The sequence below is a fragment of the Hippocampus zosterae genome, chromosome 6 (genome assembly GCF_025434085.1).
Source record: "Hippocampus zosterae strain Florida chromosome 6, ASM2543408v3, whole genome shotgun sequence".
Lineage (NCBI taxonomy): Eukaryota > Metazoa > Chordata > Actinopteri > Syngnathiformes > Syngnathidae > Hippocampus > Hippocampus zosterae.
The window spans coordinates 25,140,001-25,167,280 of NC_067456.1; the positions used below are offsets into that span (position 1 = coordinate 25,140,001).

A 27,280-nucleotide genomic window follows, 5' to 3' on the forward strand; every position below is an offset into this window, starting at 1 on the left:
AACCAAAACCGAAGTTGTTTTGCAATAATGCACACACTCACCTTTTATACATGTGCTGGTACCTGCTAGAGGCGTGCCTTACACGCCCACCCTTCACTCATTGCCGGACCCACCCCCTGCGTGCCTGTCCTCCCTCACGTCCACCTCTCTTCATATATGTAAATTATGGAGAGAGAGATATGTAAATATAAGTGCGCGGACGCACTTCACTGATTGGCCGACCGATTCCCCGCACTTCACTGATTGGCCGACCTCACTTCCGCCTTTTCTCTATATAAACAGCATGTTGGGTCTCAGCCAGATTTTGGAACTCGGCTCATAGAAAAGACGCATCGCATTATAAAGCGTACTGTCCATTTTGGAGAAAATTTTAGACTTTTAATAGCGCCTTATAGTCGTGAAAATACGGTATATGTATATATGTGTGTGTATATGTATATACAGTATGTGTGTGTGTGTGTGTGTGTATATACATATACATATATATTTTTTTTTTACAATAACTAAAGTATCTTTCATTTTGATTTAAAATGTAGATGGACTTTCCACATTGACAGTGTCCTCTGGGAGCAGTGATGGAGCCACAAGACTCATTCCTGACGAATCTGAAGAATTAGGTGCCAAGACAGTTCATGCTAACCGCAAACACCAAATAAAGGATGACTGCCAAAATCCAGTCACCAACATTGATGATATCATCTCACAAATTAGACCCGTCAGTGACCCTGCATGTGCCCCGTGCATGTCTCATGGAAATACTTCTGAGAAAGATCATTTTGAAGTTCAAATACTGTCACGTTCACAGTTCTGTTCGGTAGTGAACCCAGGAAATGAAAATGGGTGTCCTTTACATGTGAACCCACTTCTTGAAAACAACTCGAATGGATTATTCCCTGAAAAGTGGATCGCTCCTCACAAAGGGAAAGACCCCAAAAGACTTCATGATAGTGATTCTACTGGTGACTTAAAGTCACCACTGGACATCGCTGTGACGCCCAGCAAAATGGTCAGTGCCAGTTTGCATCTTCATGAGCCATCCTCAAAGGGGAATACAGTGGAACTCAATTCCTCTGACAACCAAGCATCCATTGATGAGGGATATGTACACCTCAAGACACTGTCAAATAGATCTTTACCTTCACATCATGCCGGTGAAAACAAAAGCCTGGACAGGAATAACGATATGTTTGTCAGCTCCTCAGAGCTGACTAAGGAAGAATGCTTGACGCGTTCCCCATCAATAGGGTTCACAGTCACAAGGACACCACCTTCACCTTCATATGTAACTCCTGAATCACCTTTGGACGATCACAATACAGCCATTGAGTCTGACTCTGACAAACTTCGAGCTTGTGAGACGCATCATCCCACACGCCTTTGTATTCATGGAAGCATTTCCCCTCTTGATAACTGTATCAACTCCAGTAGCCCTGCAATGTTGTCAGGTGGTGCCCTGCTCAACTCAGATGTTTCGAAACGGAGACATTTGAAAGCACAAAAATCTGAATTGACACCAGTGACAAACACTGACAGTGCGACCACTGACAGATCAGATACAGCATTTTCGAAGACTCTGACCAACGAAGAAAAAAACTTAGAGTGTTGCCCAAATTTAAGCACAAACACAAGCTCCATTATTAGGCATCGTCGTCTAAACCTCCCAGACAAATGTCAAATCGAAACTCAGATCAGATCAGACTATAGCCTTAAACAGAAGGGCCTAAGAGTAAATAGTAATAATACCGGAGAAGTGCCATTGCATTGTCATACCAAGAGTGAAAGTCCTGTCCTTTCATCGACCAATGATATCTCCTTTAACCAGCCTACAAATTTACTCTCAGAGAAAACATTATCTCCCACTTTGCAGGCCAACAACCCACTTAATAAGAACAGTGCTCTTTTATCCACAGTTGCCGTCAGAAAGATGGCACCTGCTATCCCAGATAACACATTTGAAACTGTAGCGTCCAACAACAAAGATATCAATATAGATGTCAAAGCAATTTCAAATTCCCAGCCACTGTCACACGCACCTGCAACTCAGAGAACATTTATCGAAGTTCAGTTATCCTCTGCATCTGGTGTGTCGCCTTTCAGGGCAAAAAAGCTCACAGTAGATTCAAATAACTCTCCAGCAACTCAATTCAACACAGATGCAACACCCGTGCTCCCAAATTCAAATTCCACATTAGATACAACAAATGTCACTGTTGATCAAATAGTATTCGATGCAATGAACCAAGGAACCAAGGAAATTAATCTAGGATCAAGTAATGACTTGAAAGCTGACACAGAGACGAGTGATAACCCAGAGTCGACAACTTCCAACCTATCCAAGAAGACCACGCTGAGGCCAAGTTTTGTCGCAAACGCTCCTTTTTCTGTGCACTACAACCCCTTCTCTGTCCAACACAAGATAAAGTCATTCGAAAACCTGGCTCACTTTGACAAGCCTATTGTGAAAAGTAGTGACATTCAGTCATATGCTTTGGCAAACAGGGCCTCGCTTAACCAAAGGATTGCGGGTTACATGGGCTTAATTAAATGTTCTGCTCACCGGGCACAACACCATCGTTTCAGTTCCTATGAAGACAATTTAATCTCAACGAGACCCTGCTCATCACTGAAATCACAGTCAAGCATGACTTTAAAAAACCTCGATCCTCCACGTGAGAGCTCGAGTGCAGGTTGCCTCTTCAAGAACAATTTTGTCTCCAAATTTGCAAAAGCTCCCGATCCTCCACCAGAAACCCCGCCAGTGGTGCGGAGGAAAAATGCCAAACTTTTCCACAACCGGTTGCGGCAATCAAGGGCTCGCAGTATGCCTGAATTGGGAAAACTCTTCACGGGTGACATGTTGACCAGGATGGATGGTTTCGCTGATAAACCCGAACGCACCATCCTTTCCGCTGCCACAGAGACTTTGTGCACTTCACCTTCTGCACTCCAAGCAAAAGTAGAGGTAACAAAAGGAAACCGAAGAAACACTGGATCCACTCAAGAAACAACCGAGAGAAAATTTGAGATCCTTGAACCATCTGAACAATGGGAAGCACCTCGGCCTATCAGGTAGTTCAGTTAAATTGTTTAAAACGGTCTCTTTTATGTTCTTGATTGTTTCTGTATGTGTGTGCGTGCGTGTATTTGTCTCTGTTTAAAAAAAATGAAGAAAATTGGTCTGGTAGTTGATTACAAAATAGTCAACAATTGTAAACAAAAATCTCCGACATGCAGTGCACGCTATGTAGGCAAAACAGACAGTAGTGGGATAGCTGGCCAATCGAGATACAGGAATTCAAAACAAACAAATAAACAGAGTTGCTCAAATCTTAGCAGCTATAACAGCATCGATTTTCCTGAAAATACTTTTGACAAGATTTTGAGATGTATCCTAAAACAGTCTGAACAGTTTGGACTATATTGGGATATCTGGTAAGGAATTGGTTTAACCAGCTAAAATTGTACCTTTTATATTTCAGATTCTTTTAATGTTTGCGTGTGTTCAAATGTAAAAGAAAGTGTTCTAATAAACTCGAACTCCAGGCTGCCCCTTCATTTTCATTTTCATCCATAATTCGCTGAGAGTAGCACAGGGAAACTCACACATAGTTGCAGTGATACAGAACCACATGAAATGTCAATACCAGCAGCACCCAGCCCCAAAATGGTGACGGGCACGACACTATTGTAAGCAACTAGCCTCGAAGCATACAGAAACGAACATTCAGTCAACTCAATTTGACATTAGCACCTTTTTTTATTTTATTGTTACCTTGTAAAAATACAAGAGTGATGTTGTTTTAGTACTGTATATATAATTGTTTTTTTGATTCTGACTGCCTCTCATTGGCTGAATCGTGGTTTTTTTTATCATCAAAAATCGACTGTGCTTTTCAGTGGTGCATTACACTTAAGATAAATCGAACTAGAATTTTTAGCCCCGTGCATTAGTTCTGCTTTTTGCATGACTGCACCATCAGAATTTTAACAATTACAGTCTCGACTCTAGCCCCTCTTTGCATGATGGTAAATGGAGTAAACCTGCCTGGAACAAATTGCACGTGCCGAGAGACACCGATATCGTGATGCCAAAAATTCTACTTCTGCAATTGTTCAAATGTGAAAAATATTACAAAATTATTTATTTCGTGTACAGGTTAAAAGTGCAAAACGCTTCTCCTGTCAGTCAGTCTAAATTGCCAGCACTTGAGACATCTACGACAAACATGCCTGTCCGACATCAGGAAACAAACAATTTCAAAGAGGTATCACATTGAGACCTATTTTCTCACTCGTTATTGCATCAAAACAAAATTGCATCCCTGTCAATTAAGTTTTTCTCTGACTGATTTGTCCAGGTTAACAATGATGCACACCTTGTAGTCCTTGATAAAGAGGAAGGCTCAGGACTTGGATTTAGTCTTGCTGGTGGGAGTGACCTTGAGCAGAAGACAATCACCGTAAGTAAATTGAATGTTCTCATCTTTGTATCTACAAATACTTTAAGTTACCAAATTAATACATTCAGACGCTGACACAAGCAGCAAGAGCAACTGGGCACTGCACTCAATGACGTGTTGACAATCAGACACATTCATCCAAAAGTGACAGAATTTGGGACCAGCACGCCATAAATCTGGTCTGTTCTGTGTTCTCAGTTGACCTTGAAACATTCCAAGACTCCTGTTGTTTCTATGAACCTCAACATTTTTTAAAAAATCCAACACGCTTGAGGTAACATAGGTCAAAGCAGTGCATGAACTTGTTCAATGACAGTTACTCCCAATTTCCACGTGCCACCAGGTTCATCGAGTCTTCAGCAAAGGAGCAGCCAGTCGAGAGGGCACGATTCTGAGAGGTGACAGAATTGTATCAATAAATGGCACGTGTCTGGATGGTAAAACCCATGCTGAGGCCGTTTCTTGCCTACATCAAGCTAAATTATCCAAGCAAGCCTTAGTAGTTATTTGCAGATGTGTGGTCGGTGAAAACAATGCCACTGAAAAGCTTGACTCAGCCAGTCAGGAACAGATGAGCTTATCTGGCACCAAGATGTCTTTGGAGACAAGTACAGGTACGACCTTGATTTACACTAACTGGGAAATTTAATGAAACTACTAGCAGCAAAAATGTGTCATTTTTTAAAATTCAAAAATACAGTGGTATTACCACTCAGTACCACCATAATACTTATGAAATTAATTGGTTCTGGAAGAAATTTCTTAACTAGAAAATGTTGTAAGTAGGCATGCGTTTTCCATGTAAATGCACTAATAGGTTCCAAGGCCCCCAAAATTCAGACATAAATGGTTTCTCAAGCATAAAAATGCATCACAATATGTCACAAATACACGTTCCAACGAGATTATTGGACAATAAATGAAAGTTATGCATAATGTAAAAAACAAAGACAAGAGTCAACAATTAAAATGATGGCCATTTAACTTTTAACTGTGTCTTCATCGTTTTTTACCCTCTTTAGTTCATGTTCTTGCTCAGAAGTGTTTTTTGTCTGGCGTTTTGTAAAGAACTGATCCAAGGATGATTGCTTTTTTTCTGCTTTTAACAATCCTTTGAAAATATCCAAGGCAAACATTAGCATTGTGAGCGATTGAGAGACTGGTGAACACTTTTTCTGGGTGATTCACATATACATAAAACTATCGGAGCGCCTTATTGCCTGAAGGGCGAATGACGAGGATGCTGACATAGACACATAACGCAGAAGTCCCGTTACCCAATGGGATGCCAGGATGATGCTCGGTTATAGCCAATAGCAGAGCAGCTTTAAGTATGTTGCGTTCAGGAAACTTGGAGCAGCAAGTATTTTTACCTTTCATATCTTGAAATTTCTTTCGTAACAAGAGGCAATATTTTCCTGATGAGGCGTTTCATAACTTGAAAATGTCATATGAAGTTCATAAGTAGAGGTACAAAACCATCACATTCTGTGCGTCAAGATTACCGTATTTTCCGGACTATAGTTTGGCCAGGGGTGCGATTTATACTCTGGAGCGACTTATATGTGAAATAATTAAAACATTCTATCATTTGTTATTTTCACATTAAACCACAAGAGGGGGCTCTAGGACTGTGTCGATGCTTTCCACATTGACAAAAAAAAAACTATGATGACTCTCACATCGGCGAAGTAGAAGAGGAAGCACCGTCTCTTCTACCTCCGAAGTTGACAGAGTTGCTTAAAAGTGACACTGAGGATGAAAATTTCATTGGATTTAGTGATTTGGAGTGACACTGATGGTTTGGTAAACCTGTTAGCATGATCATTATGATACAATTATCTGAATAACTCTTAATATGTTACATGAACATACCGGACACATTCTCAGTTCATTGTTTATGCGTCATGTAATGTTAGCATATCATACTCTTATTCGGCCTGTTGTTTTATTTGTATTTGCCTTCAAAAATGGCATGTCTGTTCTTGGTGTTGGATTTTATCACATAAATTTCCCCCAAAATTGCGACTTGTGCTCCAGTGCGACATTTGTGTGTGTGTGTGTGTTTTTGTTCTTTACTATGCATTTTATGACTGGTGCGACTTATACTCCGGAGCGACTTATAGTCCAGAAAAGACGGTACAGTAAATCCCAATTTATCATGAGGGTTACATTCCAGATCAATAAGAGAAATCCGCAATGTACAAGTACACCTCAGGTATGTAATTAAGCATTTTTGGCACTTCACTTTTTTTTAAAAATGGTATCTCTGAATGAGCGACGACCACAACTCAGTGCTCCTGGGGGCGCCACGTCTGACCACGCCTTCCTCATCAGATGTACGACAAAAATGCTCTTTCAAATATGAACAAGATGCACGTGTGTGTGCAAAATGCGTGCTCTTAATATATTTCACTTTTGAGAATACATGTTGTCAATGCATGTATAAAGGATCCACAATCCTTCCCCAACAAGAAAGAGTCTGAAGGGTTCTCTTGCATAAAAATGACCATTCAAGTTTGGCACAAAAGTGATGAACATGAACCCAACATTTAGTGCAAGAATTCTTGAAACATTTGAAAAAAAAATACCTCACTCAAAAATGTAATATTATTGAGGTACTATGTTTGTCTTGCATAACATTCCAAATCTGCAAAAAAATATGAAACCTACTCATGTTTTAGTTCAGGGCAGTAAGTTTACATCTTTTGATCTGAAACCCAAATGTCGTCATCAGTATACAACAAAAATAAAAGAATTGACTTAGCCATTCCAAATCTTTTGGAGGGGACGGTTTATTCAGAAAGAGCAAGATCAATGAATAACACAAAAATATTGTACAATGTAAAAAATTGTATACTCTCACCAACCAACATTACGACAATGATACAGTACATTCTTGTTTCAATGCTGAAATAAAGGTGTCTGTTGCCAGAACAACTGCGCATGAACATGGTCACAGCCCTTCTCCACGTGTGACTTCTTTTTTTGGTGTGGCAAACATGGCTATGGGCAGTTGCATGCTGGCCTGTGTTTATTCTCCATCAATGCTCTCTTGGAACTGCAGTGAACAGCCCATGTCAAGATGCCCTGCCACTAACATTTCATTGCGTACAAATTGGGAAATGTGGAACTGATCAGCAAAGTGGGCAGCGTGTAATGCGTCTGACAGAAAACAAAGGCCGATCAGCGGCTGATAAAATGATATCGACACTCCGAGTGGCCCAATCAGTAGATATGGGGTTTTAATTGTCCCGCGAGATTTAAATTCAAAGGATTGCCATAAAATGGCGGCAATTGACAAATATACAACATACAAAATTAACAACCCCCCCCCCCCCCCCCCCCCCCAACAAAATATATATATAGCTCAGTTGGTAAGGCATCGGTTTGACATACGGGAGACGGTGGTTCAAATCCCGCTTGGGGCAAAAATGAGCACATAACACCATCCAGTGTGGGTCCTTGGGCAAGATCCTTCACGCTAATGCCTACCTCATACAATGATGAGAGACAATAAAACGAATGACATGCCGGCTCAGACGTCGCCCGGTCAAACAAGGTCTGCGTCAGGTGCTGGGGAACCAGAGCACCTTGATGAAAAATGGGCTACTGGAACAAAGCGGAGATGGGCGAGATGCGATAACATGGCTCTGTTGGAATGCTACTACTCAAGCAACCCTAGTCAGAGGGGTTACATGCAGAGAATGTGGGCTAAATGGTTACTTCGAAACCCACAGTCACGGTTGACCACGAAACAACTAGTAGCTCAGTGTTCCAACATCCACAAACGGCAACTGCTGTCACAACTTGAGATTGATGAGGTACAACGCAGGTTCCATGGTGAAGGGCCCCAGGCTGCCAGATCAGAGGAGGAGGTCATACAAGAGATTGGGAGGCAAGCCCCAATGAATGCAGATGATGAGATTGGGTGGCCAGCCCCAATGAATGAAATGCTGAGCGAGGCAGCAACTGACCTGAAAGCTAAGATCATGGCGAGAATGAAAGCTGGGCAACCTAGAAACCGATTACAACGGCTATGTGAAGTACCATCTGAAAGTCTTATAGAAAGTGTGAATGCAGCACTGAGGGCGATCCCTACCGTAACGATCACAGAAACCAATGAGCTGATATACGCTTCAGCATCAGTGATCCTGGAGTCTCTGGGCTATAAGAGCAACCATGGAAGCCATGAGATACGTTACCCACCATGGAAAAGGCGGTCGGAGGCTAAGATCAAGGCGGCCCGGAAAGATGTGAGTCAATTGACGGAGGCCCAGAGAGGTGTGATGAAAAGGCCGATACCCGAGAGGTACATCCAGATGACCATACCTGAAGCACTCGAAACTGCCAAACAAAGGCTTCAAGCCTTGTCCAGTCGCCTAAAGCGGTACACGAAAGAGAATGAGGCCAGACGAATAAACAGGCAGTTCGCAACACAACCTGCGAAAGTGTACGCTCAGTGGCAGGGTCCTAACAACAGAGCTGACCCACCAAGACTGGAAACTGAAAGGTACTGGAAAGGCATATGGGAGAAGGAGGTTGCACATAACAGCAGTGCACAATGGCTGGTGACCCTGAGAGAGGAGCACAGCAAGCTCCCTGAACAGAACCCAGTTACCATAACAGTGGCAGACATACAGGAAAGAGTCTCAGATATGAAGAACTGGACAGCACCAGGCCCGGACATGGTCCACACCTACTGGCTAAAGAAACTCACAGCACTCCATGAGCGCCTAGCAGTACAAATGAACCAGCTGCTGAGGGATGGGACTCACCCAGAATGGCTGACCGAAGGGCGAACGATCCTGATCATGAAGGATCCCTCAAAGGGTGCAGCCCCATCCAACTATCGGCCAATAACCTGTCTCTCCACAACATGGAAGCTCATGTCAGGCATCATTGCGGCTAAGATAAGTGGACACATGGATCAATACATGAGCGAAGCACAGAAGGGCATTGGTAGAGATACCAGGGGAGCTAAACATCAGCTCCTGGTTGACAGAACAGTCGCACAAGACTGCAGGTCCCGACGTACCAACCTATGCACAGCCTGGATTGATTACAAGAAAGCCTATGACTCGATGCCACATACATGGATCACTGAATGCTTGGAGTTTTATAAGGTGAACAGGACACTAAGAGCCTTCGTTGCAAACTCGATGAGGATGTGGAAAACCACACTTGAAGCCAGTGGCAAGCCACTTACCCAAGTGTCCATCAAATGTGGCATATACCAAGGTGATGCACTCTCACCACTGCTGTTCTGCATAGGACTGAACCCCCTAAGCCAAGTAATCACCAAGACAGGCTATGGATGCCGCCTCAGAAATGGAGCTACGATCAGTCACCTCCTCTACATAGATGACATAAAGCTGTATGCTAAGAGCGAAAGGGACATAGACTCCCTGATCCACACAACCAGGATCTACAGCAGCGACATCGGGATGTCATTCGGGCTTGAGAAATGTCGTCGGATGGTTACTAAGAGAGGAAAGGTAGTCCGCACTGAAGGGGTCTCACTCCCTGAAGGAACAATAACAGACATTGAGGACAGCTACAAGTACCTCGGTATACCACAAGCCAATGGCAACAAGGAAAGCGGCTAAGGCCAAATACCTCCAGTGAGTGAGGCAAGTCCTAAGAAGCCAGCTCAATGGCAAGAATAAGACCAGGGCAATAAACAACTATGCCCTGCCAGTGATCAGATACCCTGAAGGAATAATAAGGAGGTCAAAGGAAGAGATTCTGACCACGGACGTTAAGACCCGAAAGCTCCTAACCATGCATGGAGGGTTCCATCCCTAATCCAGCACCCTGAGACTGTACGCAAGCCGAAAGGAAGGAGGCCGGGGACTAGTGAGTGTGAGAGCCACTGTCCAGGATGAAACCTCCAAGCTCCATGATTACATCAAGGAGAAGGCTCCAACGGATGACGTACTCAGAGAATGTCTCAGACAATGGGGAACAGAGGATGAGGAGCTGGAAGAGGGACCATCATGGGAGGACAAGCCCCTACACGGGAAGTACCACCGGACCATTACTAAAGTGGCCGATCTCAAGAAGTCCTATCAGTGGCTAGAGAGGGCTGGCCTGAAGGACAGCACAGAGGCACTCATCCTGGCTGCTCAGGAGCAGGCCCTGAGCACCAGAGCCATTGAGGCCCAGATATACCACACCAGACAAGACCCAAGGTGTAGGTTGTGCAAAGAGGCACCTGAGACGATCCAACACATAACTGCAGGGTGTAAGATGCTGGCAGGGAAAGCCTACATGGAACGCCATAACCAGGTGGCTGGCATAGTCTACCGAAACATCTGTGCGGAGTATGGACTGGAAACCCCAAGGTCAAAATGGGAAACACCTCCGAAGGTGGTGGAGAATGACAGAGCGAAGATCCTGTGGGACTTCCAGATCCAGACTGACAAGATGGTAATGGCGAACCAACCAGATATCATGATCATAGATAAAGGGCAGAGGAAAACCGTTGTAGTGGATGTAGCGGTCCCAAGTGATGGAAACATCAGGAAGAAGGAACATGAGAAACTCGAGAAATACCAAGGGCTCAGAGAGGAGCTGGAGAGAGCCTGGAAGATAAAGGTGACAGTCGTGCCTGTGGTGGTCGGAGCACTCGGGGCAGTGACCCCCAAACTAGATGAGTGGCTGCAACAGATCCCGGGAACAACATCGGACGTCTCAGTCCAGAAATGTGCAGTGCTGGGAACAGCAAGGATACTGCGCAGAACCCTCAAGCTTCCTGGCCTCTGGTAGAGGACCCGAGCTGAATGAGGGACGGACACCACCCGAGGGGTGAGATGAGGATTTGATTTTTTTATTATTATACATATTAGAGCTGTCAGTTTAGTGCGTTTTTATTGGCATTAATTTAAATGAATTTTAACGGGATTACATTTTTCTCGCGAGATTAACGCGGCACACGTCACAAGCGGATGTTACGTTGCTCTATAAATACACCAGAAACAAAACAACAGGCGCGCTGCAGAAGTCCACGCCCATGTCTGTTTTGCCAGCCACGGCAGCGCGAGACACCGAAAATGGATACTTAAAGTTTACTTTTCAAAAGTTGCCATATTGCTCCACTGACAAGACCAAAGTTATCTGTTCTTCTCTCTCTCTCTGTATGCCACTGGCGCGATTGTTACTTGTTTGGAACTATTTTGTGTGGAAGGTTACAGTGTTCTGTGTCCACGTAAATAGAGCGGGTGGAGCTTCTCTGTGTTCGTCTGACAGTGACAGTGCGCTACAGTGTTAGTGACCTAGCGAAAGTTAAATGTCTCCACTGTTGTCATCGAACCAAGTGTAGTCATTCGAAATGAGGTCTACACAAAACCGTAGAGATACTTCCGCGCCAGAAGGACCAATACAATCAACAGAGCCTAACTGTGTTAGAGGGAGTGAAGCCCCCCGCCCCCTTTCAGACTGGTTTGCTCCTGCAGCACGGGGGAATTGTTGTACTTGTTTGTACGTCCGGCAGTTTCGAATACAGCGGCACTTAATGAACACTGGTGTCCGGTGTCTCGTTATTCTTCAACAAACATACAGAAACAGACTGCTGTGTTCAAAGCAAACTTGAGAAAAATGAAGTATGCAACCTTGGTTAAATATACTATAGGCTGAGTACTAGTGTACCTTAGATGTGCACTTTACAATACAACACAATACAATACAATACAATACATGCTGATTTATATAGCGCTTTCACAACAGCGGCAGCTGTAACAAAGCGCTTTACAAAACAGTTAACATAAAGTAAAATAATAAACACAACACATAACATAAAACACGGACAGTCGTGCAGTCCTAACAACTTTTCCGTCACACGCTTTGTTGTTTGAAGCAGTTTGAGATGAAAGAGGAGAGAATCAAAGTGTCCTTTAACCAGTGGATCAGAGATGTCATGCTCAAAATGTGCACACGTCGGCTACAAGCTAAGTTTCAACTAGTCAACAAGAAGCTGTAGCATCCATTGATGAAAAAAGAGATTTGTTCACTTCTCCTGTCCCATGGAAATCCATTTCAATTCCAAGCGGCGACTCACGGTTCCAAATACGCATCGGCGCTCTTCGCCAACGCTCCTCTCTCCTCATCCTCAACTTCAGCGGCCATCCATCCATCCAGCCGCACCAACGCCAACTGTCCAACAGCGCTGACATAGCCACTGAACAAATCGGGGTTGTGAAAAATGCTGCCCATTACTGGCGCAAAAAACACAAGTGCCCCAGGTCTGTCCAGCACCGACAGTCAATGGCGCCGACATTCCTCCCAATCAAAATCTGTGCTGGTACAGGCGTGCTGCCGAGAAGGCGCAACCACCAAGCACAGATACTGCTCCTTTGACGAATGTCGTGGCCAAAAAGCGCTGAAAACAGTCCATATCAGGTCCACACAATGAAACAACAAACAACATGTGACAAAACAAAAGACAAAAACAGCAAAAAAGAACAAAAAAGCAAGGCTCTTGAAGAGCACTTGCCAAAGGCTGCCTACTCGGGCGCCATCTTGGAAAAAAAAATGTTATACAATACATACTCTACACATAAACATATACACAATACATATACAATGTTATATGGTTATATGTTTTTGATTTCATAAAAAAAGCTGTTAAAGCAGCTGATGTGTGACAAAATATTTTTTTCACCGTTATTGATGGACAGTAATATTGTGTGAGAGATTATGTGTGAATAACTGCACCAAGTGAAAAATGTTCATGTAAAATTGAAAATCGAAATTGTTATTTCAGTAAATATTTGCATTTGGCACATAGAAAACTGATTCATGATTCCATGTTGATGAGAGCATTAAAATGGGGAAAAATAGGACAAAAAATGTAAAAGGAAATTCAGAAACGATAAAAAATGTGTGAGTAATCACGATTGATTTTGTAGTTGATTTGAGTTAATTATGACAGTTGCATTTTTAATTAGATTAAATATTTTAATCTTTGACAGCTAATATATACATATATATATGTGTGTGTGTGTATGTATGTGTATATATATATATATATATATATATATATATATATAAACAGGAACTCAGGATGGAGAAGGCTTTACTGTACTTGTACTTCTACTTGTAATGTACAACATGCTGTAAATTAACATGTCCTGTTAATCCCTGAAAATCTAGATCCACATGGGGTTTTCAAAGTTGAGCTTCACAAGACGACTGCTGGCCTGGGGTTCAGCCTGGATGGAGGAAAACACTCAAGTAATGGTGACAAGCCCCTAACTGTAAAACGCATCTTTAAAGGTGATGATTTTTGTTTTGTATATTGTTTTGTTATGGGTTTTTTTTTTGCTTCCTGAAGGGCGGAGCATGATTATTAACCCTTCAGGGACAGTGGTTACTACAGTGGATAGCTTATCATGTTGTCAGGTTACAGAGTACATGAAAGGGTTAAAAGATGAATTTTGATTTGGGGACATGAAATTAGGTAATACGAGTTTACACTGATTTTCTTGTGCCGCTGTATGACAGGAGGTCCTGCTGAGCTGTCTGGGCGGCTGGAGGTTGGCGATGAGGTCTTGTCAATAAACGGATTCTCTCTGGAAGGTCTCATGCATCATGATGCCTGGAAAATGATTAAAGCAACTAATGAAGGGCCCAATCACCTTGTCATCCGCAAACTTGGTGCCTGGCTGTAATTCTTAGAAGGAGGAACTTGAAACCACTTTCAAGAAAGAGATCAAGTGCTACGAAACAAAGTAGTCGAGCTAATGGGCATTTTCTGCAGTCTTACAAATGTTCTTTTACAAATGTCTCTTGTTGTGTGATTGTACTATATATTGTTATTACCTGACGTTTGTAATGTACCAAGTGAGATGTGTCTCCAGGTTTGTTCACATTGTATTTAATATTGATTGAATGTGATTTGCAATTAAAATGATGTAATTTTTTTAACTAAAGTTTTTTGTTTCCTTCAAGATTCATACGTATTAATTAATAACTGTACTTCATATGTCTTTTGGGCAGTGCCAGAGCTAAACTTTATCCTTCATCAATCAAGGCTATTTGAGGGCATACAGACTCCCTTTATCCCATGGGTGTCAAACTGTTAGAACTGTTTCAGGTGAATCAGGTGTGTTGCAACAGGGAGACTTGGAAAACATGCAGGACAGAGGCCCTCCGGGACCTGAGTTTGAAACCTATGCCTTATCCCCTTAGATAGTTCCAAATTTTAGTGACCGGCGACATATACTGAAAATATCATTTGACATGGCTTGCCATGCTGTTTAAAACGAACAAACAAAAACTGTGGGACTTTTATCGTCGCTGGCCCGGTGGTCGACTGATTTGCGTGTCGGCCTCATAGTTCAGAGGTCCACGGTTTGATTACGGCTCCAGCCTCCCTGTGTGGAATTTGCATGTTCTCCCAGTGCCTGCGTGGGTTTTCTCCGGGTACTCCGGTTTCCTCCCACATTCCAAAAAGATACATGGCAGGTTAATCCATCCATCCATTTTCCGAACCGCTGAATCCTCACTAGGGTCGCGGATGTGCTGGACCCTATCCCAGCCGTCTTCGGGCAGTAGGCGGGGGACATCCTGAACCGGTTGCCAGCTAATCGCAGGGCACACAGAGACGAACAACCATGCGCGCTCACACTCACACCTAGGGACAATTTAGTGTGTTCAATCAGCCTGCCATGCATGTTTTTGGCACGTGGGAGGAAGCCGGAGCACCCGGAGAAAACCCACGCAGGCCCGGGGAGAACATGCAAACTCCACACAGGGAAGCCAGAGCTGGAATTGAATACCTCTGCACTGTGAAGTCGACGTGCTAACCACCGTACTACCGGGCCACCCTGGCAGGTTAATGAAACTCTTAATTGCCTGTCGGTGAATCCGGAACAGAAATGCATCCCACAAACGACCAGGATAAGATTGGATAGAAAATTTGTTTTATTACAAAACAAGGTCGCAAGACCGACAAAGTACAACATTAAACGCCTGTAACAAAGAACCAGGATAATAACGAGCTGAATAAAAGCACTTAAGTTGCCAAAGGCAAGAGAAACAATGATGCAAAATCACTTGTCATTTTATCTATCTATATATATATATATATATATATATATATATATTATAGATAGATAGATATATAGATATATATATATAGCCTGAAGCCAGAGGGAAGCCATCTTGCGTTGCCACCGTTACTGTGTTTTTTGGTTTTCTTGAAATTGGCTTTTCCTTGTGCTTTTATGACAAGTGATTTATATATATATATATATATATATATATATATATATATATATATATATATATATATATATATATATATATATATATATATATATATATATATATATATATATAAAAATAAACAAATGTCGATACTGTATTTGACTTTCACGGTCTAAGTCGCCATGTCGTCGCCATTGACTTTTTTTCCGACTTCGCAAATTGGACCTCCCAGTTCAGTTTAAAGGGGCACTTTTTTATATGCACATTTCCTTGTGGCAAGTCCGACTACCAACTTACATTGAATGCAGCAGAAAATATATATATATATATATATATATATATATATATGCGGCCCGGTAGTCCAGTGGTTAGCACGTGGGCTTCACAGTGCAGAGGTACCGGGTTCGATTCCAGCTCCGGCCTCCCTGTGTGGAGTTTGCATGTTCTCCCCGGGCCTGCGTGGGTTTTCTCCGGGTGCTCCGGTTTCCTCCCACATTCCAAAAATATGCGTGGCAGGCTGATTGAACACTCTAAATTGTCCCTAGGTGTGAGTGTGAGCGTGGATGGTTGTTCGTTTCTGTGTGCCCTGCGATTGGCTGGCAACCGATTCAGGGTGTCCCCCGCCTACTGCCCGGAGACAGCTGGGATAGGCTCCAGCACCCCCCCGCGACCCTAGTGAGGATCAAGCGGCTCGGAAGATGAATGAATGAATATATATATATATATATATATATATATATATATATATATATATATATATATATATATATATATATATGTGTGTATATATATATATATATATATATATATATATATAAACAAATGTTTATATATATATCGACATTTGTTTATTTATTCGTTCTTTTCGCTCAAGTCAGTCAATAACTCAAACACACACACACACAAACAGGCGCTCAAGTAGTAGTGAGGGCAAAATATAATTGATTTTGATGATCAAAAGTACATGCTTTACGTTTAACTGACCGATCACAAACGACAAGTGTTGGTAAGTCACGAGTCAACATGTCATGCACGATCACGGTGTCACATCAAAACCAAACTTATAGCAAACGGAATGAAATACTAGCTAATAATAAAACAATGACAGAATAAACCACGTACGTAGAACATGCCTTTATACACTATTTATATTCTTAGTGCCGCAAAGAATGCTGGGAGCGCATCCAGACTCCCAGCGACGCCACAATATCCCTGCATCAATTTTCATAGCCGTTTATCCTCCCGAAGGATTGCAAAACAACAATATATTGTATTCAAAATAACTTAACAGAACACAATGTGATTTGTACGGAGTGGTTGAAGATATGCCGTTATCTACCGGCATGAAGTTATTTGGTGAAATGTTTTGAAGATACGATATTTCTTTATTTATAAAAATTAAAGAAATTGTGAAAAAAGGTTTGCTGCAGGTAAAAATCTACTGTTATGAACCAGACCAACAAATAATTTATCGAAATCGGCCATATTTGTTGTTTACATTTGCTTCGAACGCTTTGAGGTCGGAACTGGGATGGGAAAGTCGGATAAGTGCGACTTCCCACCTTACGCGAATGCAGCACTTAGCCGTGGATGGAAATAGGAAAGAAGAAAGAGGCCATGTTTAGTTATAACAGCGACGAAGACAGACTTCAGCAGAAATTACACTACAGGTTAATAAGATGGTTCACTCTAAGTGAGTGAACGTATGATCTCGGCGAAGGGAGTCCGAGGCGTGTTATTGTTTCCTCCTTGTTAAGTTACCTAGCTGACATGACTTCGGTGACTCAGCGGAGTTCGGGCCTTGTACAGAGGCGAACCGACGCCTCTCGGAACGCCGCTGACAAAGACCGTCCGACGGTTAAAGAAGACCAAGAGTCGAGACCCGGAGAAGAGCACGGTGATGAAGAAATCGGGGACTCCAAAGAAACGCGCCTCACTTTGATGGAAGAGGTGCTATTATTGGGACTAAAAGACAGAGAGGTAAAATGCACCACAAAAGTAAATGCAGTTAAAAAAGGACTAAAAAGAATATGCATTGCAAGGATGGCCAACAACCGAGCCATGTTTTGATAAACAACGGAGCATTTATCATTCATCATAGGCATCATTATCATTGCTCGAATTGAACCTATGGAAAACGATACCATGAGCCTTACTGCTTCGCAGTGATTTCTGAATACAAACATTTAACACCAGAATGCCAGAAAAACATCGTTTCGCGTGAGTTCTGTAATTTCCGATTGTGTGCGAGGTTATGAAGGTAATCGAGTGTCATTTGTGATTGGGCGAGGCAGCCGAAAGGCAGAGAGAAATTCGGTGTCCTATTAAATAAAACGCCTTTATTCACACAGAACAACTTTAATATAGCAGTAGTATTAGAAGTCGTATATAACAACCAAATACACCACTTGAATATCCCCACGTCGCACGGAGCAGAGAAACAGCACGCGTATTTTGCACGACTCCATTCGACCTCCTTCCGCTGACGCATGTCATTTCACGGCATCGCAAGTATTTTTGTCTGTGGTCAATATAGAACAGAGTTGTCAAGCTCATTTTAGCCGGTTGCAAATTTGGAGTTTTGTCTCTCGGAGGGCCGTTATGACCACAAACACTTCACCGGGGAGGCGCTCAAGAGGCATCCGAATCAGATGCCCAAGCCACCTCATCTGGCTCCTCTCGATATGGAGGAGAAGCGGCTCGACTCTGAGCCCCTCCCGGATGACCGAGCTTCTCAACTTATCTCTAAGGGAGAGCCCGGACACCCTGCGGAGAAAACTCATTTCGGCCGCTTGTAACCGGGATCTCGTTCTTTCGGTCACAACCCAGAGCTCGTGACCATAGATGAGGGTTGGAACGTAGATCGACCGGTAAATTGAGAGCTTCGCCCTTTGGCTCAGCTCCTTCTTCACCACGACAGACCGATACAACGTCCGCATCACAGCAGACGCTGCACCAATCCGCCTGTCGATCTCCCGCTCCCTTCTACCCCCACTCGTGAAAGAGACCCCAAGATACTTGAACTCCTCCACTTGGGGCAAGATCTTCTCCCTGACCCGGAGGGGGCACTCCACCCTTTTTCGACTGAGGACCATGGTTTCAGATTTGGAGGTGCTGATCTTCATCCCAACCGCTTCACACTCGGCTGCGAAACGTTCCAGTGAGAGTTGGAGAGCCCTGTTTGAAGGAGCCAACATCACCACATCATCTGCAAAAAGCAGGGATGCAATACTGAGGCCCCCAAAACGGACCCCCTCAACACTTCGGCTGCGCCTAGAAATTCTGTCCATAAAGGTTATGAACAGAATCGGTGACAAAGGGCAGCCTTGGCGGAGTCCTACCCCACTGGAAACGATTCCGACTTACTGCCGGCAATGCGAACCAAACTCTGACATCGGTGGTATAGTGACCGAACAGCCCGTATCAGGGGGTTCTGTACCCCATACCCTCGAAGCACCCCCCACAGAACTCCATGAGGGACACGGTCAAACACCTTCTCCAAGTCCACAAAACACATGTAGACTGGTTGGGCGAATTCCCACATACCCTCGAGGACCCTGCTATGGGTGTAGAGCTGGTCCACTGTTCCACGGCCGGGACGAAAACCACACTGCTCCTCCTCAATCTGAGGCTCGACTTCCTGACGGACCCTCCTCTCCAGCACCCCTGAATAGACCTTTCCAGGGAGGCTGAGGAGTGTGATCCCTCTATAGTTGGAACACACCCTCCGGTCCCCCTTTTTAAAAAGAGGGACGACCACCCCGGTCTGCCAATCCAGAGGCACTCTCCCTGTTGACCACGCGATGTTGCAGAGACGTGTCAACCAGGACAGCCCCACAACATCCAGAGCCTTGAGGAACTCCGGGCGGATCTCATCCACCCCCGCGGCCTTGCCACCGAGGAGCTTTTTAACCACATCGGGCTCAATGTCCCCCGCCTCCCCCGGGACATGGGAAAAGCTCTGTCGAAGGTGGGAGTTGAAACTCTTTCTGACAGGGGATTCCGCCAGACGCTCCCAACAAACCCTCACAATACGTTTGGGTCTGCCAGGACGGACCGGCATCTTCCCCCACCATCGGAGCCTACTCACCACCAGGTGGTGATCAGTTGACAGCTCCGCCCCTCTCTTCACCCGAGTGTCCAGAACATGCGGCCGCAAATCCGATGATACAACTACAAAGTCGATCATCGAACTGCGGCCTAGGGTGTCCTGGTGCCAAGTGCACATATGGACACCCTTATGTTTGAACAAGGTGTTCGTTATGGACAATCCGTGGCGAGCACAGAAGTCCAATAACAAAACACCACTCGAGTTCTGATCGGGGGGGCCGTTCCTCCCAATCACGCCCCTCCAGGTCTCACTGTCGTTGCCCACGTGAGCATTGAAGTCCCCCAGCAGAACAAGGGAGTCCCCAGCAGGAGTACTCTCCAGCACACCCTCCAAGGACTCCAAAAAGGGTGGGTATGCTGAGCTTCTGTTTGGTGCATATGCACAAACAACAGTCAGGACCTGTCCACCCACCCGAAGGCGGAGGGAGGCAACCCTCTCGTCTACCGGTGTGAACCCCAATGTACAGGCACTGAGCCGGGGGGCAATGAGTATGCCCACACCTGCTCTGCACCTCTCACCGTGAGCAACTCCAGAGTGAAAGAGAGTCCAGCCCCTCTCGAGAGAACTGGTACCAGAACCCAGGCTGTGTGTGGAGGCAAGTCCGACTATATCCAGTCGGAAATTCTCTGCCTCACACACCAGCTCGGGCTCCTTCCCTGCCAGAGAGGTGACATTGGCACCAGGACACCCTAGGCCGCAGTTCGATGATCGACTTTGTGGTTGTATCATCGGATTTGCGGTCGCATGTTTTGGACACTCGGGTGAAGAGAGGGGCGGAGCTGTCAACTGATCACCACTTGGTGGTGAGTAGGCTCCGATGGTGGGGCGGCCAAACTGAATTTTTGCCGTAAGGTGGTTGGTGCCTGCCGTGGCGGCAACCCCCGTACTCGCTGGTGGACACCAGCAGTAAGGGATGCCATCAAGCTGAAGGAGTCCTATCGAGCCTTTATGGCCTGTGGGACCCCAGAGGCAGCTGACGGGTATCGACTGGCCAATCGGAACACAGCTTCGGTGGTCGCCGAGGCAAAAACCAGAGCGTGGGAAGAGTTCGGTGAGGCCATGGAAGCCGACTTCCGGATGGCTTCGAGGAAATTCTGGTCAACCATCCGACGTCTCAGGAGGGGGAAGCAGTGCACCACTAACATTGTGCACAGTGGGGATGGGGCGCTGCTGACTTCGACTTGGGACGTTGTGAACCGGTGGGCAGAGTACGAAGACCTCCTCAACTCCACCAACACGTCTTCCTTGGGGGAAGCAGAGTCTGGGGATCCTGAGGTGGGCTCTCCTATCTCTGTGGTTGAAGTCGCCAATGTGGTTAAAAAGCTCCTCGGTGGCAAGGCCCCAGGGGTGGATGAGATCCGCCCAGAGTTCCTCAAGGCTCTGGATGTTGCGGGGCTGTCCTGGTTGACACGCCTCTGCAATATCGCATGGTCAACTGGTCGAGTGCCTCTGGATTGGCAGACTGGGGTGGTAGTCCCTCTTTTTAAAAAGGGGGACCGGAGGGTGTGTTCCAACTACAGAGGGATCACACTCCTCAGCCTCCCTGGAAAGATCTATTCAGGGGTGCTGGAGAGGAGGGTCCATCAGGAAGTCGAGCCTCAGATTGAGGAGGCCGCAGTGTGGTTTTCGTCCCAGCCGTGGAACAGTGGACCAGCTTTACACCCTTAGCAGGGTCCTCGAGAGTATGTGGGAATTCGCCCAACCAGTCTACATGTGTTTTGTGGACTTGGAGAAGGTGTTTGACCGTGTCCCTCTGGGAGTTCTGTGGGGGGGGCTTCGTGGGTATGGGTTACCGAACCCACTGATAGGGGCTGTTCGGTCACTATAAACCGATGTCAGAGTTTGGTTCGCATTGCCGGCAGTAAGTCGGAATTGTTTCCAGTGAGGGTAAGACTCCGCCAAGGCTGCCCTTTGTCGTCGATTCTGTTCATAAACTTTATGGACAGAATTTCTAGGCGCAGCCGAAGCATTGAGGAGGGGGTCCATTTTGGTGGCCTCAGTATTGCATCCCTGCTTTTTGCAGATGATGTGGTGCTGTTGGCTCCTTCAAACAGGGCTCTCCAACTCTCACTGGAGCGTTTCGCAGCCGAGTGTGAAGCGGTTGGGATGAAAATCAGCACCTCCAAATCTGAAACCATGGTCCTCAGTCGGAAAAGGGTGGAGTGCCCCCTCCGGGTCGGGGGGGAGATCTTGCCCGAAGTGGAGGAGTTTAAGTATCTTGGGGTCTTGTTCACGAGTGAGGGCAGGACGGAGCGGAGATTGACAGGCGGATCGGTGCAGCGTCTGCTGTGATGCGGACATTGTATCGGTCTGTCATAGTGAAGAAGGTGCTGAGCCAAAGGGCGAAGCTCTCAATTTACCGGTCGATCTCCGTTCCAACCCTCACGAGCTATGGGTCGTGACCAGAAGAACGAGATCCCGGATACAAGCGGCCGAAATGAGTTTTCTCCGCAGGGTGTCCGGGCTCTCCCTTAGAGATAAGGTGAGAAGCTCGGTCATCCGGGAGGGGCTCAGAGTCGCGCCGCTTCTCCTCTACATCGAGAGGAGCCAAATGAGGTGGCTTGGGCATCTGCTTCGGATGCCTCCTGAACGCCTCCCTGGTCAGGTGTTCCGGGCATGTCCCACCGGGAGGAGACCCCGAGGAAGACCCTGGACACGCTGGAGAGACTGTCACCCAGGTGGCCTGGGAACGCCTCTGGATCCCCCGGGGAGAGCTGCAAGAAGTAGCTAGGGAGAGGGAAGTCTGGGCTTCCCTGCTAAAGATTTTGCTCCCGCGACCCGGCCCCGGATAAGCGGTAGAAGATGGATGGATGGATGCCTTTCCCTCATTGTTAATATTACTTTGAATCTTCGAAGCAACTCCTCCCGGCAGATGTACGGGTCCCTGTAACAAACATCATAAACATTTCATGGTAGCTGTTTATTTTGTATAATTTTCTCTCCATACTGCCTGCTATTTTCTGTTCAAAGATAGCCACACTACACTTTAACGCGGTTCCAGTGAGACATCTAAGAAAAATTGTGCTCAATCACTCATGCACTCTTATTAGCTTAACAATTAGCATGGCTTCTCCATCTCTGCCTCTGTTAATTGGTCCTCATAACCCCTTCATGAGAGCAATGCATGTGATTTACAGACTTAGGAGCGAAAGCACGTGTTTAGCCGACTAGTAGCCAGTTGTTGTTCGCTAGCTGTTGAGGCATGAATAGAATCGATTTCGCCTCGACCTGCTTATTACTCGCATATAGGTAACGTAGCAGCCCAGCAAAGCTTTTTGGGATGGTCTCTGCCGTTCAATTGGCCTCCAAAAATGTAAAAATCTGTGATTCTCAGTTTTGTTATGCTTTGTATTTTAATGAGGATCAAAATGCAAATTGTGATGTGAGCCTTGTGTAGTTTGATTACTCTGTCTGCCTTGTCGTTTTTTTAAAATTTGTAAATAGTATGTTGTTGTTTGTCCATTCTTTCCCCATGTAATAGTATTCGCCCACCTTATTAATTTTCATTGATTTGTTCGATTTAATGTTACACCGGAAGGTTGTTATGTATGATGACAATATGTATTATGATTGTCTTCCCTCTGTTGCTGTTCAGTCTCCCACCTGGCGGCAATTGAGGGGCTTCAAATGACGGTAGACACGGTAGAGACGTTTCTCTGGTCTTCACCATATACATCGTCATGTCACCCAACTCTCAGGTGACTCATCATAATAGCGACAGCTACAAAAAAATAAAATACAATTTAGAAGTCGTTGCTCTCGCGCTATAAACAAACCACATTTCACACTCAAATTCACATCCACCCCTTATGCACAATTATGTAATAGTCTTTAATTCACGTAATTGGGACTTAAAGGGATTTTTTTCCTACAACTTCAGACATTTCACAGGTCTCATCATAAGACCCAACAAGATAATTCAGAATTCAGGCCTCACGTCAGCTTTTCAACAGAAATTTACTCTTGGATTTCTTTTGAGGAATCTATGTAATATTTTATTAAATGCTCTCCATTTTATAGGGGATGTGTGTCTTATTTTATAGGGATATACATCATTCTGGAATGACTGCATTTCATCTGGGTTACGAGGCTGCATGTTGATCGAGCTCGCTCTGCGCGGTCGTCTTCAGTTGGAAGCCTGTGGCATGCGGAGGAAAGGTCTTCTTGCCAGAAAGGTAGACAGTCATTCTTTCCTACTCAACTCATTTTACATTTTATGCTTTTTCAAAAATGTTTAGTCCTAACTGGAATTTTGCCCTATAAATCCTCCTGGTAATCTTAGTGACAGGAAAGTGGTTAAGATTGCACGATTGTCTGTGTCTAATGTGTTGTCATTTTATGTTACTGTTATTTTGATGGCACCCACAGCGGCTCCTCTTGTTGTATGTTGTGAGAGGGAAGAAATTTCATCTGACAATAAAGTTGTACTTGATACTTGATTCTGAGCTAAGCATTATCACTTTCAAGTGACATTCTGTAATCTGCTAATTTGTCGAATAGAAACAACTATGAGAGTGAAATGGTCACATATTAGGGCTAGGAGCTATGGAGGGGAATTCTCTCGCAATATTTTTTTCATATCAGTTGACATTGATGTCCATCCATCGATCCATCCATGTTACGAAGCTCAAATAACGCCCCCCAAGTATACAGAGCGATAACAAATGTTCTACCTCACTGTCTCTGCAGAATGCTGTACAGAGGTAATGAGTGTGCAGAAGTTTATTAAAATTAAGATTCTTATTTTTTTTTTTTTTTTGGTCTGCAGGTGATTTGTAAGTCAGACGCTCCTACGGGTGACGTACTTCTGGATGAAGCATTAAAACACATCAAAGAGACCCAACCACCAGAGACTGTACAGAGCTGGATCGAACTACTCAGTGGTGAGTTCTTCAGTAAGAACACCTGAATATGTGTTCCTGTTCCTGTTTCTGTTTTCTTTGTTTTGTTTGTTTGTTTGTTTGTTTTTTGGTCATGTTTCCACTGAGGTTTCTTTGTTTACAATGTTTAGGTCATGCTTGCTGTTTCTAACTCTTTATGAGTGACATTTGGTTTGTCTTGTATTCAGGAGAGACATGGAATCCGCTGAAGCTTCATTATCAGCTGAGGAATGTCCGTGAAAGACTCGCCAAAAATTTGGTGGAGAAAGGTGTTCTTACCACTGAAAAGCAGAATTTCCTGCTTTTTGATATGACCACACACCCACTTACGAACACTAACCTCAAACAGCGTCTCATCAAAAAGGTCCAAGAGGCGTTATTGGATCGGTGGGTGAATGACCCACATCGAATGGACAAGCGAGTTCTCGCGCTCATCTTCTTAGCCCATTCCTCTGACGTCTTGGAAAACGCCTTTGCACCGTTGCTAGATGACCAGTACGACATGGCAATGAAAAGAGTACGGCTGCTGCTGGAACTGGAGCCCGAAAGTGAAAGTCTTAAGGCCAACACAAATGAGCTTTTATGGGCTGTAGTCGCTGCTTTCACCAAATGACACAACAATGACGACAGCGAGCATGAGGCAACATAGTTTGGGAACATTGTGTTTGTCAAGGAATCAGGAATACTGCCTTCGCCATTAGGGACCTGACTAACTATACTCTGTCTGGATCTCGCCTTGATTTCATACCATGGTCATGTATGTCCCTCCCTGTATTTGAAGGAACATGCTTACATTTTGCTCATGATCCCTTTCAAACTTAAAATGAGAGCATTTGTGAATTGGTCAACACAGGAATCTTGTCTGTGGTTAGTGTTTGCTTTGGTTTGTGTCCAAATGTCAAACGTTATTTTTTTTATTAAAAAAATTATTCTTGCTCCTCCATGTATGCACTAATGACAGTCTCAAGAATTCAATGCCCGACTGTGATGTGAGGGAGTGGATTGGAACAGGGTCGTACATTGTCAGTGGCCCGGGGCCACGACGCGACAGCCTCGGGCCACTCAAAGTTCACTGATGGTCTGCCTTGAGCAGTACCAGTTTCATAAATAAATACAATGGAATCTACATGTTTTTGCTTTTTTTATATCCATTTGTCAATAGTTGGCATTTTACCCACTTGTAACTTGATTGTTGATGTTTTACCTCGCCGCGCATATTTATGCTTCCATAAGGAATGATTTGAACAAGATATTTATGTCAAATGATAAATATTAAGTTACATTTTATACGAGGAGAAAAAAACAAACAACCATCTCCCCATCCCCAAAAAGTTAACCACACAGAAGTCACATTTTCTTAAAGGCTGAGATGTTACAGTAGAAAGATGCTAAATATGAAATAATTAGTACCTTTAACATTTCAACCGTTTATCTGTCCTTTTGTGTGTTTGTGATAAGAAATATTATTTTATGCAATAGCAAAATAAAATAAAAATGAGTTTAACATTTATTTTATTCAACTTTGGCAAATAACAAAACATCACAAGTTCAAAAGAAAGATGGCACCCGGCAGTAATCGGAGGAGATGTCCAAGCCAACGGATGCGCCTCTGAGCGGCTAGTCGGGATGCTGGGGGCTGAAGAGTATGTTTTCGGAGGTCTGAGTTGGCAACACGGAGGTGCCAGCTGATGTTCAAGATGGTTCTGAGGGACCTGCTATCAAAGCCGTCGATCCTCTTGGCCAAGGTCTTGTTTAAAGGCCAGGATTCTGCACCATACAGGAGGATGGGAAGAACTGCTGAGTTATAAATGCGCATCTTGGTCTTTTGGAACACTGAGTGGTGGCGCCAGAGGGGCCGCCACAGTGACTGCATAGCCGCGGCCGTGAGTCTGCGGTCAATCTCTTGGCTTGAGATCGCTACTGCTAGTAATAGTGAAGCCCAAGTAGATGATGGAATTGACATCTGTGCCAAAGAACAGGGGGGATGGGGGGGAGTCCGTCACCGATATACATAAGTTTGATTTTCTGCCAGCTTGCTTGGAGGCCCAGCTTTGCTGCTTCTGTTTGTATATGAAGAGAGCACTGCTGAGGTCTTGGAGGGAGTTGCTGAAAGGGATGGTGTCATCAGCGTATTCAAGGTTGGTCAGGTGGAAGTTGCCGAACGACACGCGTAAGACTTGCTCCCGGACTTGGATCATAAGGTGGTCAATGACACAGTTAAATAGGTCAGGAGAGGCCACGCAGCCCTGTCTGACCCCACTCTGAGTCCTTCCCATTCACACGAACACAGCTCTCTTAGTTGTTGTAGAGTCACTGGAACAATGTGCTTGTTTTGGGTGGCACTCCAAGGTATTTCAGAATGTTCCAAAGGGATGTGTGGTCAACTGTATCAAAGGCACCTTTGAGATCTATGAAGGCTATGAAGAGATGTTGGTCCTTCCGAAACTCTCTGACCTTCTCAACAATGAGTCTAATTGCGGAGATGTGATCTATAGTGGACCGGTTGGGCATGAAGCCAGCTTGTTAGGGGGAGCGATGGCTGGAAGAGCACGGGTGAGAAGGATCCGGATGAACAGTTTTGTGGGTATGGAGAGCAGTGAGATGCCTCTGTAGTTGTT

The 27,280-nt window shown here is 44.7% G+C and overlaps 2 protein-coding genes across 12 annotated transcripts in view; both read left to right on the forward strand.

Annotated features, from left to right (window-relative positions):
* The window catches only part of pdzd2 (PDZ domain containing 2), an 88,832-nt gene extending 74,447 nt beyond the window's left edge, over positions 1-14,385 (forward strand). For 6 of the 10 annotated variants that reach the window (XM_052068133.1, XM_052068128.1, XM_052068131.1 and 3 more), the window contains 6 exons: positions 537-3,069; positions 4,157-4,265; positions 4,359-4,460; positions 4,804-5,074; positions 13,614-13,736; positions 13,965-14,385. In XM_052068133.1, the coding sequence (XP_051924093.1) occupies positions 537-3,069; positions 4,157-4,265; positions 4,359-4,460; positions 4,804-5,074; positions 13,614-13,736; positions 13,965-14,131 (3,305 nt within the window). In that variant the 3' untranslated portion in view covers positions 14,132-14,385. Of the gene's footprint in view, positions 1-536; positions 3,070-4,156; positions 4,266-4,358; positions 4,461-4,803; positions 5,075-13,613; positions 13,737-13,964 lie in introns of those variants that run through there. The other 4 variants (XM_052068139.1, XM_052068137.1, XM_052068134.1 and 1 more) reach the window with 3 other exon arrangements.
* A 2,730-nt stretch (positions 14,386-17,115) lies between these two features.
* On the forward strand, positions 17,116-25,786 carry golph3a (golgi phosphoprotein 3a). 2 transcript variants are annotated; one of them, XM_052068343.1, is made up of 5 exons: positions 17,505-17,651; positions 23,378-23,480; positions 23,826-23,957; positions 24,551-24,665; positions 24,851-25,786. In XM_052068343.1, exons 2-5 carry the CDS (start codon positions 23,463-23,465, stop codon positions 25,273-25,275), a joined length of 690 nt encoding a protein of 229 aa, XP_051924303.1. In that variant the 5' UTR covers positions 17,505-17,651; positions 23,378-23,462; the 3' UTR covers positions 25,276-25,786. The 2 variants fall into 2 exon arrangements, with proteins under 2 accessions (XP_051924302.1, XP_051924303.1); XM_052068342.1 differs by lacking the exon at positions 23,378-23,480 and having other exon boundaries at positions 17,116-17,651.
* The last annotated feature ends 1,494 nt before the right edge of the window (positions 25,787-27,280 follow it).

What these genes read in the sequence shown, in the direction of transcription:
- golph3a (XM_052068342.1), top strand. Translation starts at nt 17,442, where the DNA reads ATGACTTCGGTGACTCAGCGGAGTTCGGGCCTTGTACAGAGGCGAACC. An exon ending in TGGGACTAAAAGACAGAGAG is followed by an intron (nt 17,652 to 23,825) that starts GTAAAATGCACC and finishes CTTATTTTATAG; the next exon opens with GGATATACATCATTCTGGAA. An exon ending in AAGGTCTTCTTGCCAGAAAG is followed by an intron (nt 23,958 to 24,550) that starts GTAGACAGTCAT and finishes TTTGGTCTGCAG; the next exon opens with GTGATTTGTAAGTCAGACGC.